Source organism: Ruditapes philippinarum, unplaced genomic scaffold (assembly GCF_026571515.1).
Source record: "Ruditapes philippinarum isolate M1 unplaced genomic scaffold, ASM2657151v2 ctg16533_1_1_1_1, whole genome shotgun sequence".
Lineage (NCBI taxonomy): Eukaryota > Metazoa > Mollusca > Bivalvia > Venerida > Veneridae > Ruditapes > Ruditapes philippinarum.
This window is the reverse complement of record NW_026862423.1, coordinates 10,348-29,849: the sequence shown is the minus strand read 5'-3', so window position 1 is coordinate 29,849 and position 19,502 is coordinate 10,348. Positions and strand designations below refer to the sequence as shown.

At 34.6% G+C, this 19,502-nt stretch overlaps 1 protein-coding gene across 1 annotated transcript; it reads left to right on the top strand.

Annotated features, from left to right (window-relative positions):
• Nucleotides 1–6,126: 6,126 nt before the first annotated feature.
• Nucleotides 6,127–6,834, top strand: LOC132719035 (protein PFC0760c-like). Its single transcript, XM_060702772.1, has one exon. The coding sequence runs from the start codon at nucleotides 6,127–6,129 to the stop codon at nucleotides 6,832–6,834; it is 708 nt and encodes a 235-aa protein (XP_060558755.1).
• Nucleotides 6,835–19,502: the final 12,668 nt, after the last annotated feature.

Genomic DNA, 19,502 nt, shown 5'->3' with positions numbered 1-19,502 from the left:
GTTAGTGCACTGTCCTGTATTATACTTGAGGTGTAATAACAATGTGTGTTAGTGTGCACTGTTTTGAAATTACGATGTGGTATAACACTGTGTTGGTGCACTGTTTGTAATTACGAGGAGGTATTACCATATGTTAGTGCACTGTCTGTAATTACTCTAGGTGGTAATTACAATGTGTTAGGTGCACTGTTTGTAATTACGAGGTGGTATATACTATGTTTGCGTGCATCTGTTTTGAAATTACGGAATGTGGTATAACACTGTGTTGGTGCACTGTTTGTAATTACGAGGTGGTAATTATAATATTGTTGAGTGCACTGTCTGTAATTACTAGGTGGTATAACACTGTGTTGGGCACTGTTTGTAATTTACGAGGTGGTATAACACTGTGTTGGTGCACTGTGTCTGTATTCACGAGGTTGGTATTACAATGTGTTAGTGCACTGTTTGTAAAAATTACGAGGTGGTATTATACTATAGTTTGGTGCACTGTTGAAATTACGATGTGGTATAACACTGTGTTGGTGCACTGTTTGTAATTACGAGGTGGTATTATAATATGTTAGTGCACTGTTTGTAAACTACGAGGTGGTATTATACTATATTGGTGCACTGTTTGAAATTACGAATGTGGTATAAACGTGTTTGGTGCACTGTTTGTGAATTACGAGGGAAGGTATTAAAATATGTTTAAGTGCACTGGTCTGTATTTACTAGGTTGGTAATTACAAATGTTGTTAGTGCACTGTTTGTAATTTACGAGGTGGTATTCTACTACTGTTGGTGCACTGTTTGAAATTACGATGTGGTATAACACTGTGTTGGTGCACTGTTTGTAATTACGAGGAGGTATTACAATATGTTAGTGCACTGTCTGTAATTACTAGGTGGTATTACAATGTGTTAGTGCACTGTTTGTAATTTACGAGGTGGTATTATACTATGTTGGTGCACTGTTTGAAATTACGATGTGGTATAACACTGTGTTGGTGCACTGTTTGTAATTACGAGGAGGTATTACAATATGTTAGTGCACTGTCTGTAATTATGAGGTGGTATTACAATATGTTAGTGCACTGTTTTGTAATTACGAGGTGGTATAACACTGTGTTGGTGCACTGTTTGTAATTACGAGGTGGTATTACAATGCTGTTAGTGCACTGTCTGTAATTACGAGGTGGTATTATACTATGTTGGTGCACTGTTTGAAATTACGATGTGGTATAACACTGTGTTGGTGTACTGTTTGTAATTACGAGGTGGTATTATAATATGTTAGTGCACTGTCTGTAATTACTAGGTGGTATAACACTGTGTTGGGGCACTGTTTGTAATTAAAAATTGGTATAACACTGTGTTGGTGCACTGTTTGTAATAACGAAGTGGTATAACAATGTGTTAGTGCACTGTTTTGTAATTACGAGGTGGTATAACACTGTGTAAATGCACTGTTTGTAATTACGAGGTGGTATAACACCGTGTTGGTGCACTGTTTGTAATTACGAGGAGGTATTACAATATGTTAGTGCACTGTCTGTAATTACTAGGTGGTGATACACTGTGTTGGTGCACTGTTTGTATTAACGAGGTGGTATAACACTGTGTTGGTGGACTGTTTGTAATAACGAAGTGGGATTACAATGTGTTAGTGCACTGTTTTTAACTACGAGGTGGTATTACAATGTGTTAGTGCACTGTTTGTAATTACGAGGTGGTATTATACGATGTTGGTGCACTGTTTGAAATTACGATGTGATATAACACTGTGTTGGTGCACTGTTTGTAATTACGAGGTGGTATTATAATATGTTAGTGCACTGTTTGAAATAACGAGGTAGTATTACACTGTGTTGGGGCACTGTTTGTAATTAAAAATTGGTATAACACTGTGTTGGTGCACTGTTTGAAATAACGAGGTGGGATTACAATGTGTTAGTGCACTGTTTGTAATAACTAAGTGGTATTACAATGTGTTAGTGCACTGTTTGTAATTACGAGGTGGTATTATACTGTGTTGGTGCACTGTTTGTAATTACGAGATGGTATAGCACTGTTTTGGTGCACTGTTTGAAATTACGAGAAGGTATTACAATGTGTTAGTGTACTGTTTGTAATTAAGAGGTGGTATTACAATGTGCTGGTGCACTGTTTGTAATTACGAGGTGGTATAACACTGTGTTGGTGCACTGTTTGTAATTACGAGGTGGTATTACAATGTGTTAGTGCACTGTTTGTAATTACGAGGTGGTATCACACTATGTTGGTGCACTGTATGTAACTACGAGGTGGTATAACACTGTGTTTGTGCACTGTTTGTAATAACAAGGTGGTGTAACACTGTGTTGGTGCACTGTTTATAATTACGAGGTGGAATAACACTGTGTTGATGCACTGTTTGTAATTACGAGGTTGTATTACAATGTGTTAGTTCACTGTTTGTAATTACCAAGTGGTTTTGTTCTAAAAATAAACTGTCTTCAGGAATAGTGAATTGAACCAGATACTGAATAACACTTCGGTATGAACCGTAGGGTTATTTTTTTTAAAAGGGGTTTTAATAAAAAAATTAAAAAATTTCTGAAACATTGTATCTTTTTTAATTTTTACCAGGCCAACATTTTGAAAAAGGGAAAACATAAAACATTTAAAACCGTTTACGCCAGCGGGAAGGGGGCCAGGGGGGAAAACTAAACATTGGGTTTTTCCCAAAGTCTAAAACTACTCCCCCCCTTTTGGGAAAATATTTTTAACGGGAAAGGCCTGAAAAATTTTTTTTCGGGAAAAGACATTCAATTTTGTAGGGGGTTTTGGCGCCCCTTAAAACGATTTTACGAAAACGAAATTTTCAAACTAGCAAGCTTTTTCAAAAAGGGCAAAACAGATATAAATCAATTTCTCCCCAAATTTTTTAAAATTAAAAATTTTTTAAATCGTTTTTTTAAAATTGAATCTAAAAAATTTCTAAAAGGGGTTTTAAAAAACCCCTTCCCTGTTTTTTTTGAGAGGAAAAAATCGAAAATTTTTTGGGTTCCTAAAAAAATTTTTTCCTGCTGTTTTTAGTTTAAATTATTAAACGTTTTTACTAAAAAGAGGTTAATGACCTACACCCGCAAAGCTGGTGTCAAAACCATTTTAAACAGCTCATATACAGGTTTAATACAGCTATTATTAATCTTAAACCATGCTCTTTATTAACAAACTTAATAGAAAAAGCGGGAAAAGTACTAAAATTAGGGCTGTTCCCCTGAAATAACTAATTGGGCAGGAAGTTATCACTTTTCAAAAAATTTCTATTAAAAAAAACTGGGTTGGAACATTTTTGAAAAAAAGGTATTATTTTTTATTTTCGTAAATCAAATTTTTAAAATTTGTTATCTTTACTTTTCTCTTTAAATTGCGATTGTAGACCTGATTGCTATATTATGAAAATATTTATCAGTTGTTTACAATATTTATGATTGTTGGATTATGACGGGTTTGCAAATTATAGTTGTTAAAAATTTTGACATTTCTGTATGATTGTTTTCCGCCGTAGAGAACAAAATTTAGAACAGATACTCTGTTAAAGTTGTTTTTATTATAATCTACCCAATGAACTCAAGGGCTACGGAGGTCACAATGTCCGTCTGTATTTTGTTTTGATCATAGTTTAACATTCTTTATTATATTATTCATGTGTAGAAGTTGTGATGTACTTGGACCAAAGTTTCACAAACATATTTGAGCCGCGTCATGACAAAACCAACATAATGGGTTTGCGACCAGCATGGATCCAGACCAGCCTGCGCATCCGCGCAGACTGATCAGGATCCATGTTGTTCGCTTACAAACCCTGTAACAAGTAGAGAAACTGATAGCAAACAGCATGGATCCTGATCAGACTGCGCGGATGCGCAGACTGGTCTGGATCCATGCTGGTCGCAAACCCATTATGTTGTTTTTGTCATGACGCGGCTCAATTTTATTTAACTGTACAAGGTGGCCGTTATAATGATATAACTGGTGGAAAGCATCACACAATAACAAAACAGAATTTTATTTGCAAAAAGCTATTTTATTTTACAAAATGTTGTTAACATAATGCATGAGTATAATAAACTTTGTAACACAAAGCTGTCGGGACGATAAAGGATATTTTCAACTGAAATATTACACACCATGTCATTTATGTTATTACAAGGGTAAATTAAGAAATATCTTCCGCGAATTATTCTCTATGGTAATGGTATGATTATGTTCATACCCTACAAGAAATATTACCTGGGGGGTATTACTTAATTCAATAACATTAAAGGCCTATGACAGATTTACACCAAATAATTTATAGAGATGTTAAAAATGGTGCATGTGAGGCAATTGAAAGAGGTAATAGTTCCGTGAGGTAAACTAATTAAATAATGTCACATTTCAAATGTTTTTTTTTATTTGAATAAAGCAATGATTTATGTCAAGGCTACTGTTATAAATCAGACAATGTACATAAAACTGTGTTTTACACATTGTATAACGTTCATCATAGATAAAATCTCAAAAGAAAGCAAACGAAAAATTGAAATCACGTTTTAAAATATTTATAAGCAAAGTTGTTTCATTTTTAAACCTATAATTTATGGTGGTTATTTAGATGTTTTACAGCACGATTTAGAATGCATTGTCATCGATGAATTATTCCCTTACAAGTTCTTTTTTTCTTTTTTTTCAATCAGTTTGAAACTAGATTTTGCGCTATTGCGCATGTTATGTAAGAAGATTACGCATGCGATTGTCAGTCAATTATTGCAATGAAATCCGTTGGAAAACATACAGACAGACACATCCCTAAATCACTAATCTGTCAACATACACAACATAAAAATGTGAACATACGTCTCATTATTTCAAAAGGCTTATTGAAGAAAATTAATTTGTTTACTTGTCTAAGGTTATTGATTCATTTTAAATATTGACATCTGAGATGTTTGTGTTTCAAACATTTTTATTCATGTAACTTACTATACAACTTTAAAGAAAATACATATAACATTTTTATGCCTGATCATGAATTGTCGTCTATTGGGTCATTCATATGTGGTATCTAAGAACTCTTTTTATTTTCAATTTAAACATATTGATCGGCACGATATAACTTTCGGTTTGCTATTACATTTGCATAGATCTTGATAAGGAGATAAGGTAGGTGTTGATGATATTGGGTGACTATTTCATCACATATTTTACTACGTCCCAGGAGTGTAACTAAACGGCAATACACTATATTATAATTCCAAATATTTATAAGTGAATTATTTTCAAATCTATTATTTTAACTGGTCTAATTCATTAAAACTATTGCTACGCGAAAAGCAGTTACTAATTTTCAAAATTATAGTTTTTTAAAATCTGCCAAAAGACTTTATATTAATTCAAAGATATATGTGATGATAATGATGCATCAGAATGATAATAATGATTTATCAGAATGATGATGATAAAAGTGATGTATCAGAATGATGATGATGATGTTAATAATGACTTATCAGAATGATGATAGTAATGATGATGTTTCAAAATTACACAGCTATGATAATGATGTATCTGATGATGATAAAATGATGTATCAGAATAATAATGGTAATAATGACTTATCAGAATTATAATGACAAAGGATAAAATGATGAATTAGAATTATGATGATGATAATGATGTATCAGAATGATAATGGGTGTATTGAAAATCTATAGATGATTGCATATGGTGTCATTTTGACGAACCGCGTTAAAATTTGGTCATTTTGGCGTATTTAAGAACGAAACTGGGTGCTTGTACTGTAATTTTGGTTGTCAAATTTGTTTTCGCCTCAGAATATCTAATAACAACGTTCTTTGAAGGCTATCCAGTCGCTGGAAAAAAACTGTCGTTAAATATACCGTTAACACAAAAGTTTTGAGAATAACAAATTTTAAAAACGTTGATAAAGTTTTTTTGTGTATATTTTATTTCATTATATATTTTTTCAAGCAAAATACAGAATATTTACAGTGAAATAAAAGTGATATTAAACATTAAAAATTGCGTTCTTTGACGGTTTTTGCACGAGCTGTTTGGCGCTGCATTGTGACGTTACCTTATTGTACTGCGACGGTCGTAATGACGACAATGTTGTTGTTAATGATGACGGTCGTAATGACAACGATGCCGTTTGCCTTAATGACGACGATGACGTTGATGATGATGAGGGTCGTCATGACGACGACGTCGTTTTTGATGACGACAAGTCGTAATGATGACGATGCTGCTGTTGATAATGACGGTCGTAATGACGACGATGTCTTTGTTTATGATGACGATGTCGTTCTTGATAATGGCGGTCGTAATAACGACGATGTCGTTCTTGATAATGACGATCGTAATGACGATGTTTTTGTTGTTGATGATGACGGTCGTAATTACGACGATGTTGCTGTTGATGAAGACGGCCGTAATGGCGACGATGTTGTCGTTGTTGATGACGACGGTCGTAATGACGACGATGTTGTTGTTGATGATGATGGTCGTAATGACGACGAGGTTGTTGTTGATGATGATGGTCGTAATGACGACGAGGTTGTTGTTGATGACGACGGTCGTAATGACGACGATGTTGTTGTTGTTGATGACGGTCGTAATGACGACGAGGTTGTTGTTGATGATGATGGTCGTAATGACGACAATGTCGTTTTTAATGATGACGGTCGTAATGACAATGTCGTTGCTTATGATGACAGTCGTAATGACGACTATTTTGTTGTTGATGATGATAATGATGACAAGCAGAAGTTCATTGATTGTTTTGTTTTGTTTAGCTTAATATATTAGTAACGCAACCATGAAAAAATCGTACTGTTTATTTTGGTCACGGTTATAGATCATTGTTGTGAACACAAAATATCAAAAAAAACGAAAAAAAAAAAAAAAAAAAAAAAAAAAACTAAAACTAAACAAAAAGCTACTAAATATTTGTAAATGTGTGTCTTCAAATCATTATATTATTGAATAAATATGGCGACCGAGATAGTTCATGGCATGTCTATAGATACTAAAAACCGTCATCTATCAATAAAGAAATTAACGTAAACGGTCTTCCATATAATTATGTAGGCATGAATTTATTTATTCAATTTGCCGATTAACATGTCATTAGAATGACCGCTTTTAAATGTAGTAAATGAACGGAAATCTACCTACAGTACTTTTTTTTAAAAAAGTAAATATTATCACAAAACGCGATCAATGTCAATGCGTCCTTTATACTTTTCAAATAAAGATATTTTTTAAAGATTTCAAATTAATACACGAAACCCGTTCTTATACTGAAATTTATAAAAAGACTTAGAGTAAAAGAGCTGACACTTAAAGAGATTTAATATCATGTTTGTTCATTTTGTACAAAAAAAAAACATTCTTGTGGTTGCGTGTCATTCCTGAATTAATTAATACACATCATAATTATTAAGAGATTAGTTTCCACAGCGTAAGTTAGTAACATGTTTTTGTTCATTGAGAATAATCAAAGGTATGTCGTAAAAAATATATTTAACCTTTCTGTACAGTCGCCTGCTCGGCTTACTATTGAAGTGATTTCGATAAAGGTACATGTAAAATAACGCCTATGAAGCATCAAACTAAAAACTATTTCAGTTTGAAATCTAATAATTTCATTTGTGGTTACATTTTTATTGAGAAGAAATGCTGTACCTAAGAATCATGATTCTCGTTTGCAATACTAGTACTTTATTTTTGTACAAATATTCGGAAATCAATACATGATAAGAAATACTATGTAAACCAGTTTATAGATATTTGCAATTGTTAAACAACTAATAATAAACGAGAACTAATTTATATTTTACTCTATGTTAAATGAGCCGTGTCACGACAAAACCAACATAATGGGTTTGCGACCAGCATGGATCCAGACCAGCATGCGCATCTGCGCAGTCTGATCAGGATCCATGCAGTTCGCTATCAGTTTCTTTACTTGTTATAGGGTCTGAAGGCGAACAGCATGGATCCTGATCAGACTGCGCAGATGTGCAGGCTGGTCTTGATCCATGCTGGTCGCAAACCAATTATGTTGGTTTTGTCGTGACACGGCTCAAATATGCTTTGCTCATAGGTTCACTGAACGATAATTATGTTCATCTCGGCTTTGTACCATTTTGTAAACTTGACTACAAACACTTTTTATATTATTTACTATATTCTTTGAAAATCACATTGACAGGTTATATATATGAATTATAGATGTACTTTGTACAAATCTAAATAAAATATCTGTCTGTCTGTCTGTCTTTATTTTTGTTTTGGGTAATACTAAAATTAGAGCAGGGATTTACAGGAAACATTATGTACATATTTATAGATCATATACATGTAGATTCTATAGGCAAAACGCTATGTATAAGAACCATAACTCACTTTTCCATTTTTTAATGATTGCCCTTTCTCTTATTTCATTCTTAATTATTGTCCAGGGTATTATAAGTGTTGGAGATAACCTAGTATTAATCTTATGAAGGAAAAGCATGCTATTTAATACCATAACTCTTTTTAATATAATGTAAAGGTTAAAGCCCTTTGTAATTTTTCACATTCATTTTTTTCTCGGATAAAAACTAAAAAGTATTAGAGATACAAACTTGAAACTTTATATTAATCATTGAGCAAAAACTATACTACGTCGCATAGTTTTAAACTAACACTCCTTTCTCACTTAGTGTTATTTTTTTTATTATTTTTTTTATTTATTTAATATATCTTATTATTTTTGTTGTTGCTGTTTTGTTTGTCGGATGATGCCAATAATGTTATTTAGAGGTTAATACTTGGTTGCTGCTCGCCATTATACGATAATGGCCCGAAGATGTGCATAATGGCCCAAGGGCCGCAGGCCCGAAGGACATGATGAACTCGAAGGCCATTATCGCATACTGGCGAGCAACAACCAAGTATTAACGCCTTTAGGGTCCGTTCTGGTCAACGCTCTCTGAACATTTCAATCGTTCAATTTTGAACGTTCTTGAATGAAGTTGACGCATCTAGCGTGTGATTAATGTGCGTTTAACGCATAACTATCTTGTGTCAAACGCACGAGAAGCGTGTAACAGCGACGAATCAAGATACGTCTGAAACCCATAAGCGTGTGCTGAAAACGTGCCACTGGCGCGGGACGAACTATTTGTCAACGCGTGACCATCGTTGTGAGCGTATCACTAACGCGTGAATAACGACAGAATAGCGTCTTGATAACGTGTTCATTTTTACAGCTAAACGGGTACAGAACGCTGGAAATTTCACAGTGCATTCAATAGTTCTTGTGTGTTTGAATAGTCTGCACCATGACAACAAGAAAAAAAGATTGGGCTTCTACTAGCTAGATTTTGTATTTCCAAATCCTTGACGTCTTTATATCTATGATTTAGTCCAACACTGTCGTCTTTGTCGGGGCCTTCTTCTCTGTGGATGAATGTTTGGGTCTTCTCTGCGGGTAATTTCCTGACACAATAGCGTCTTGATAGCGTGTTGACTTTTACGGCTAAACGGGTACAGAACGTTGAAAATTTCATAGTGAATTCAGTTGTAGTGTGTTTGAATAGTCAGCATCATGACAACAAGGAAAAAAGATTGGGACGACGGCTTCTACTAGCTACATTTTTGTATTTCCAAATACTTGACGTCTTTATATCTATGATTTAGTCCAACGCTGTCGTCATTGTCGGGGTCTTCTTCTCTGTGGTTGAATGTTGGGGTCTTTTCTGCGGGTGATTTCCCTCGATATGTTCAGCTATGCTAAAATTCAGTACATCTACTTGATGCTTAGCTATAGCAAATTTATATTGCCTACTTAATCTTTCAGGATCCATAGTAGGTGTTCTCTACGATAGCCCAAGGTCAAATGAACCTTGCTTTCTACATATGCATAGTTGTTTGGTGAAACAGTCGAATGACGCACAAATGACGCCCAATGGACGCAAAAAGGACGTTCCTTTACCCTTTACCTTTAGTCACACGTTTTGTACGCTTGAAGACCGTTCAGCGGTCGTTGACAGGTCGTCTGAGAGTCGCCAGTGAATCGTTCACTGCAAAGCAAACGATGATTAACAACAAAGTAGCGATTTAGTAACAGCTGAATACCGATAGACGAAAGTGTGCAACGCTCAGTGAAAGTTATTAAAACGTTCTTAAACGTTCTTCAGCGTTTGAAATTTAAACATTGAAGAACGCTGGTCTGAGTGAGAACTTTTGTGCATGTTCAAAACTTTTTTTCCGGACCAGCGTTCCACGCCGATTCCCGGCGATTACAGACGTTCACTGGAGTTCACACAACGTTCTTCTGGCGCTATCCTAGCAACTATTAATTATGTCATTTTAACTTTAAAAAAAACGTGTGTGCAAGTGACTACAGTTCATTCAACGTCAGCAGCCATCTTGAAAGTCACTGAGAGTTGATGACGTCATTCTGCACGTGCGCTCATCCACTCGCCCATTATAGAAAAATAATGCCGAGTAGCAAGGCGGCCAAAATTGCATAATGACCTAGATCTTGCCATAATGGCCCTGAAATACCCTAGATTTTGTTACTATATATAGTAACATAGGTATTAATACGTCATACACTCCTCGGGACCAATATGAGATACGCGTATCATCTGTGATAATGAGAGTGCGTAGCAAAATCTTGTAGAGGTTGGACATGGTTCGACACTCCAGTGATAAATTAGTGCGCTGTTTGTAATTACGAGATGGTATTACAATGTGTCAGTGCACTGTTTGTAATTACGAGGTGGTATTACACTGTGTTAATGCACTGTTTGCAATTACGAGGTGGTTTTACAATGTGTTAGTGCAGTGTTATTAATTACGAGGTGGTATTATAATGTGTTAGTGCATTGTTCGTAATTACAAGGTGATATAACACTGTGTTGATGCACTGTTTGTAATTACGAGGTTGTATTACAATGTGTTACTTCACTGTTTGTAATTACCAGGTGGTATTGTTCTAAAAATAAAACATGTCTTTCAGTTCAGGGTAATAGTGCATATTAGCAACCAGAAAACTGAAATAACACTCGAGGATGAACCGATAGTGTTATTTAAGTTAAAGGGTTGCTAATATGCACTTTTATTCTGAGAGACATGTATCATTTTTATATTGTACCGGGCCAACATGTTGATAAAGTAAAACAGTTAAATACAGTAAAACGTTTACGCCAGCAGAGCGGCCAGGAGGGAAAACTAGACCTAAGTGTATATCGATTACTCGCCCCTTGGGAATATTATTGACCGGGCAAGGCCATGCAAAATGAAGTTGACTGGACGACATTCAACTTTGTAGTGTTTGGCGCTCTTTACGATTGTACGTAACGAAATATTTTCATTACTTGCAAGCTTTTTAAACAGGACTACAGATATCATCAATTTCTGCAATATTTTCCTATTAAAGTATTGAATCGTTATTTCAATTGAATCTCAAAATATAATAGCGGTTTAAAACCCTTCTGTTATTTTATGTAGATGTGATTTACAAAAATCGTAACATTTTGGTTCCTGGTATTTTTTTTGCTGTCTTTAGTTAAATTAGTAAACGTTTTAGTAAAAGAGGTTAATGACCCTACACCGCAAGCTTGGTGTTCAACCCTTATTCAGCTGGACACTACGCTTTCCTTTTTGATTACATTTGACGGATCAATAGGGGGACTCTCTGGTGGACAGTTCTTAAAGCCATTTTGGACAGAATTGTCTTTATGTTCGACTTTTGCTTTGCTATGTCGGGCCTTTGTAGATGATTTGCTTGCTGGTATGTCTTCTGTTAAACATTGAATACTTTAATTTTGGTTATTGGATTTACTTTTTATATGTTTTAATATGATCATTTATTTGTTTTAGTTATTTCACCTTTCTTTACCACCGAATATCGCACGGCGAGAATTAATTTTATTAACATTGTTTTGTTTAAAAGGAAAATGTTGGGGCTAAAGGGGATGTTTGGTATACCATTAAAAGGTCTAAACAATACAAGCTACGGTTTCCTTTTCCGGCATCGGAATGATATTTGCTACTTTAAACTACAAAATACTTTTTCTATCGAATAAATTTAATTCGAGAGCTCGTTAATCGAAAACTTTATTATTCGGTTTCAGCAAATTTCCAGTGCCCAAACTGATACAATGGGAAATAAGTTGGCATTTCAATAATGTTATTAACTCCAGCAAAATTGTCGCCCTTTTTCTTGATTTTAAACAAAACAGACAATGCCAAATAAAGGGATACTTAGAACTTTATTATCTTAAACTATCTATAGCTCCAACTACGAAATGCGCAGCAGGTAAGATTACGTAATTAATGACAAATTATAAGGCGCAATCAGAAATATTCATTTTAAACAAAGCATGAATAAGTATGACAAATGATAATTTAGCAAGAAATGTTACATAATAGTTTTATAAGACAACAAAAAATATGCAACATATAATATTCATGTGACCCTCCGTTAATTATTATATAGTTACATGAACATGTGAACATTTAATTATCGTATGAATCCCAATTGACAGTAGGACGTAAGAAAAAGAGGGGGATACTGAGGTAAATAATGAGGGTATTAAAAGGGCCTGTTGCATGTGGCGAATTATAGCTAGAGCTTGTATCATTATCTAAATAAGACTGGTAACAGGACGAGCGCCAATCACATAGCAATTTTATTGATTCTGCAGGGAGGCCAACTGCATAACAAAAAGTTGCACCGCCTCTCCGAAAACTATGACTAACTATCTCGGAAGGGTTAACGCCACTGAGAGTAAGGCAGCGCCGGACACGGGTAATAAACATATCGCAAGTTAAAGGTAATAAGAGACCATTAACTTTGTAAACAAAAGCCGGTTTGTCCAGAATAGCCCCTTGGGTAAACTGAAAGCAATTGAAAATTGCCTGGACATGGCATAAACTATTTGATTTTAAACGAGGCAAAGGTAATCAAAAGGTGCGAAACTGGAACTGTATTACTTTTCTCCATCATATGAGAACCATAGTACCCCATTGAAGAAATTAAATATCTCTCGGCTTAAGATGTTTCCTAGGATCGAAAGTATCCGGAAGAACATTGCTTTTCCTAAGTAACCCATAAAACATAGTTAAACATACTGCCCACATAATGGCGTCTAGAGATACAGACATATCCAGGCTTGCTAAAATTTTGCAAAGAAGTTCTGGGGTAATAGGCTTTTTTACGAACCACTGCATCGCCCAAATGTCGCCTTATGCCTTTGAGGGTACATGAAATAGTGAAATTACTTTTTAACGGACTAGGAAGGTTCCATTCTGCGAGAAAAATGCGTACAACGTTAATGTATTGCTTAATTGAATTATATTCTAAAGTCCGTGCAAGATATGAAGCGTGTCGGCAAATAGTTAAAGACGTAGCTAGGACCGGAGTGTATCAGATTGGCAGCAGAGGGCAATATAAGATTTCGTTAGGTTCTGTACGCCCGTTTTGATGAGTCTACAAAAGCACGCCCCTTAAAGAATTGTATTGCTTTATCTAGCTCGGCTTCCTGTTCACCTGTAATTAAATGTAATAACCCGAGTTATTTTTGTGACATATTAGCCTATTATAACCATTTTGTCATGTAGCCTACTAACGCTGTCACTTAGAAAATTAGAGAAACCTCTATAAAAGACAGCTTTTAACCGAAAATTAAATAAAACTGATAACCAAAACACACATCTTAACGAGTCTATAACGACATGATCTTTACAAGTTCCTTTATTAATTATCGCACGGGCAGCTTTATTGTCACAATGTACATAAATCTTTTTATTTGCCCACAAAGGGGCACATCTCATGGCGGAAGGTTCTAAAGCCAACTCTCCAGGTGAGAAATGTCTTTTGGACAAGTAGTGTAAATAAAGTCCTCACTGTAGAAACCACCGTTGCTATTTTGCACGAATCAATGCTGACTGCTGTTCCTGGACGACTATCAATCATAGGCATGACCCCATTAAAGATGTTCATGAAACGTAGTCACCACATTATGTCTAGTTTCATGTCATGGGCTACGTTCGTTCTATGCCATGCCGATTTTAATGTTGATGCACGTTAAAAAGTCTTTTCATGCGAAATCATCCTCCATAAATACACTGTGTTATTCAGTTTAATTTCATACCAAACTTTGAATTTGGCGCTTTGTTACTTTTTGCAGGGTAATAAAGTTTTCTAAAATATACCTTATTTGACCTAATTTTTCATTTGGTACACTGATTGTCATAGAAACGGAACACAGATTAAGTCCTTAAACACTATTTTGTACAGACTTATCGATTTTGTTACAGTTGATAGCAAATCCGATGCCACGCAGTAACTGTTAAAGCGTGTAAAAGGCAGTTTGGCACTCGTCGTAAGACTTTGCAATAATAAGAAAATCATCTAAATAGCAAACTATAGTTTTAAAACCTTTATAAACCATAATTTCACGTACGGCTTGAGTGATTTTGTTAAATATTTCTGGGCTACAAGAAGCATCGAATGGCAGGCGTTGATCTATCATAAAAGTGTAGTGGTCGTCTGTCTCCTTGAAATTGCCATTTTAGTCCTGTTGCTTTGTAATTTGATGGATGAATTTTCACTGATCTGTACGCGGACGCTAAATCTACTTTTGCAAAATAACACTTAGGTGTCAATAAGTCCACGGCATCCTGTATTGATTGATATAATGAAACTGATTTGTAGACGCAAAGTCATGTAAAGATGAACCCGTTTGGCGGCTGAAATCGTGCATCAACTTAACTTTGTTCGAATCTTTTTTAGGAATTTTAGGAATAGATCCTAATGCAGACACAGTGAAAGGTTGTTGGTGTACAATTTTATAATGTCCATTAGCTAGTTCATTTTTGATCTGAGATTCAGATCGTGCGCTATATAATATTCAATATTGGTGCGCTGCGATTCCCCTGTTGAACAGGCGCATATTAGGGGCTCCCAATTCTTCAATGTAGATACCAAAATATGGGTGATCCTCCTCAGTTTGCAAGACCAGCATCTCCGCATCGACTGTGCCTGTTTTTACGATACATTCCTTCCGTCTATTTTGTCGTCTTTTTTTACATTTTTCTGTCAGGAATTGTTTAATATGGACAGCTTTTTTAGATCTTGCTTTTAAGGTAAATGTCGTTCTTGGGTCCATGTAAGTGACAAGTGTTTCTCTCAGTTGTGTGTCTTTTGTATTTGAAAGCAGCAAATTATCAAGAGTCTTACCTGCTGCATCAATTAGAACGTCATTTTCAGGTGTGCTCTCTGCGGTGGTGACGACACTTTTGCAGGCATTCTATTTGTTTTCTTGGTCCATTATTAGTTTTATGGAACTTAAAGGCAGTCCAATCGACTTGAGGTCCCCGATCTCAACTAGTTGCAACGCCTCCTTTCAAACAATTTCTTCCTGACGGAGGCATTGTATCACTTTTCTATTTAGTCCAAGGCTTTTTGCCCATTCATCAAAATTAAATTCATCTCTAATTAAATTTTCACTATTTTCTTTCGTCTGCGGATCGGTTTCCAGCAAATTGATATTTTGATTCTACTTTTATTAATTATTCTTCTTTATTATATGTATAGCGCTAAAAAGCAAGCTTAAAACTGACCAGCGATTCGTGTTTACTCCCAGAAGCACCTTTGGCATGTCACGTGGCATTAAACAGAGCACTGCAAAGGGACGCTGCTGTTTGTATTAGTCTAAATGAAATTAAAGAGATTTAATTCTATTAAAATATTGGTCATTGTAATTTTATTGTTATGTGTCCAACTTCGGGGTCTTTTTCCAGCACTTAAGGTGTTGAAGACTGAGTACCGCTCAATGCGGTGCCAGGGGAAGTAATGGAAGTCGCACTTTTTCATCTGCAATTTTCATGCTATTTTGATGTTATTAACGTTTCCGAGGGATCACACTTTATTCAGTTCTTTGTTTTCTACGTTCTGGTCGTTATTTATTTACGCAAGAGATAAAACATTTTATTATTCAGTTTTGTAGCTTTCCTTTTCATATCCATCAAAGCCTTTCGCCGTCCTTGTGTCAGCTCCAGTTTTCAGTTCGCCTTCAGAGTGCCCTGCCAGTATGGCTGGGTTGTGTCCGGTGCAGCATTCTGTGAACGTCGCCATGCCTTGTTCATTTTTATTCTCATTTTCTTTCTCTAGATAAGCATAAACAAAATTGACATAAATATAGTGAAAATATAGGGATGTACTTTTACCTTTAAACAGTAATCAGAAACACATTGCTTGATTAAAGCGACAACATTACAAAGGTGCGTGAAATTATAGAATTTCGTTTGTTCAAATCCTAGAGAAACTTTTGAAATATGTTAAACATAACAATAGTATGACGAAAATTATTTTGTTGATGAATTTTATGAGTACACGTACTTTTCGTTTATTGATACGAAATTTTTCAGTAAAAAAAAGATTTTGAATCAATGCATCATTTTAATAATATTGATAATGGAGATGAAATTTTCGATAGACATTTTACTTTTTATGCGAGCATATAGCGTTGCACTTGTCCGTCCGTCCGTCAGTCCGTCATAACGTCCCGAAATCTTGTGAACGCAACTCCTCTTAAACCGGATGGCAGATTTTGCTTAAACTTACAGGGATGAACAACCTTAATGTGTAGATGTTATAGAAGGAAGGAATTTCCGCTGCGACCAAAATTTACAGTATTATGGCTTTTTGTTGATTTTTTCAAATTTTGTGATTGCCACTCCTCTTAAACAGGATGGCAGATTTTACTTAAAGTTCCAGGGATTAACAACCTTAATATTTAGATGGTAGTAAAGGAAGGAATTTTTGCTGCGACCAAATTTAACAGAATTATGGCCCTTTGTTGATTTTTAGTTTTCAACTTGTGACACATGTAGTCCAAAAAATATTTGACCTAGAGTCATAAGATTGACAAAACAGTGGCGCGTGGGGGCATCCGTGTCCTAAGGACACATTTCTAGCTGAGGAGTTACAGCTGTTGTTTAAACAAAGAAAAGGAAAACATCTCCTGAGGAATTATTTTCTTTTATATGAATACTTCCTTACTTCCTTGGATCAACAGGCATTAGTACATAAGGAACTCATAGTTGTGACATTTTAAATTGTATATTTACCAGTGGTTTTGTTCCTCTAATCCTGGACTGAGGAGCTGTTATCATTCCACTTCATAAATATGCGTCGTTTATGATATTTAAACATTAAGAGGCATTACTCTAGTTAGTTGATTGTCTTATTATTTTTTACAATTTTAAATAAACAAATGTATTAGTGTGAACAAAATAGCCTGTTATCTGATGAACAATTTGGTTTTCGGAAAAGAATTTCAACTGCAGATGCCCTAAATATTTTATTGTCTGTTATTCAAAAACAAATGAATGTGTATTTGTTGATTTTTCAAAAGGCTTTTGAAATGCTCTATGGCTCAAGTAATATGATATTGGTATTAGAAGTAAATCGTTTCGCTTTGTTAGAGATATGTATGATATGGTTAAGTTTTGTACTAAACACTGTAAAATGGCCTTCGTCAAGGGGAGGTAATTTAATTGGTAATGTTTTCTCTGTTTATTAATGATGTAGAGTTATTCTGAGTTAACATATAACATAACAATTAATAGTTTATCTATGATTTTATATGATAATTTTGATTGATTTACCAGAAGAGTTATAAAAATGTTATAAAAAGTCTTTTATTCATAGTGTGAATGTTTATATTTGTAAAACTAAAGTGTTTGGTTTTAAAAATCGTGTGAGGTTGTTTTCAAATGAAGAACGTTTGTATTATGGTGGAAAACTCGACATTGTTACTAACTTTTATTAACCTTAGTGTTTTGTTAGAACGGCACGTTTGCGTTAAATAAGAAACAGTAAATAGGACAAACTATATTAGCACTAAATGCTGTACTTTTAACTTTTGAAAAGCATAAACTTAATTCCTAGCTTAATTCCTAGCGTAACCTAGCTTGCTATACGAGACCATGATCAACAAATGTGCACTCTTATCATGGTCTGCACTGTTTGTTATTTATAATGGACTATATAAAATATTACGGAAAATTGTGTCAAAGAAATAAATTGAAGAGGAAACTGACAAGTCGTGAATTCTAATAACAATTTATTTTGTACATAGAGAATCACTCGTTTTATAGAAACAATGACTATGAGAACATCAATTACACATCGTTGAATTCAAGGTAATAAAACGTAGACACATCAACAGGGGGGTTAATCAATGCGTGCGCATCCTCGAAAAACGAGTGTTGTGAAGAAATCAGAAAAGGTATGAATTTAATTTGTTTTGCAAAGAAAATGTCCCAACTTCCAGTTTTTATATACAAAATGTCTTGAAGTAACTCTTTCCTGTTTTACAGAAAACAGAGATTATGATATTGCGTACACTGTAAAAAATCCAGATACTGCGTACACATAACTATGCAATTGATAGAAAGAACATTTTATTCGATGTATAAAATGTTAAAGCGGATTGCATTGGTGTCCCGTTTGGAGAATTATTTAAAATCTACATCCTAGAAAATGTTTAGACTTAACATTTATTTATGCAATTTGTTTGGGTATTTATGTAAAATCTGGTGAATAATTGTCTATCTTGATAATGTTTTTATACATTTCAAAATAAATTACTTCTTACAGTCAAATTTATATCTTATTTCAGTAAATGAATGTATGTCGATTTTGTGGTGAATTTTTTGCAAGTGAATCTTCTCTCAGACAGCACAAGGCACGACATCGGCATGATGGCCCCTACAAATGTGATATTTGTAGTCAAGTGGCTTTCCAAAACACTACGGAATACCGTTAGGGCCATCGTGGTTATACGTTAACATACAGAGGGCGACTGTCGCATTGTCGTCATCGCACTGTCGCACTTTCTCATTGTCGTACTGTCGTCATCGCATTGTCGCACTCTCGCCATCACACTGTCGTCATCGCGTTATCGCATTGCCGACTTTCGCCTTCTGGTGGACGGTTCTAAACTGCTGGCGAATAAGCTGACGGTATAGAATATGGGATAATTTTACTTTTGTCAATATTTTTTTTCTTGTTTTTTCTTTTTCTTTTTATTATTTATTTGTTTTTTTTTTCTGTAAACTAATTAATGTTTAATGAAATCATAAATTAATAATAAGAATCATTTTGTATATAAATACTGAAAGAGTTATACATAGACGGAAAATGTAATAAATTGTGTGAACCTTTAATATACAATGAAGTAGAAATATTTCAGATGAAAATGATCTTATGTTGACATTTTAAAGATAAAAAAAAAATAAAATCATTGTTTATTACTTGTATAAAAAAGACAAACGAAATATATTCATAGATCGTCATCAGTGGTTTTATTGTTTTGTAAGATGTATAATTTATTATATTCCTAACATTTGTAAATAAAGATACATGTAATTAGAAATTTACGTCAACAAATAATTTCGTTCTATAT

Coding starts and splice junctions, on each gene's coding strand:
- LOC132719035 (XM_060702772.1), top strand. CDS start 6,127: ATGACGACAATGTTGTTGTTAATGATGACGGTCGTAATGACAACGATG.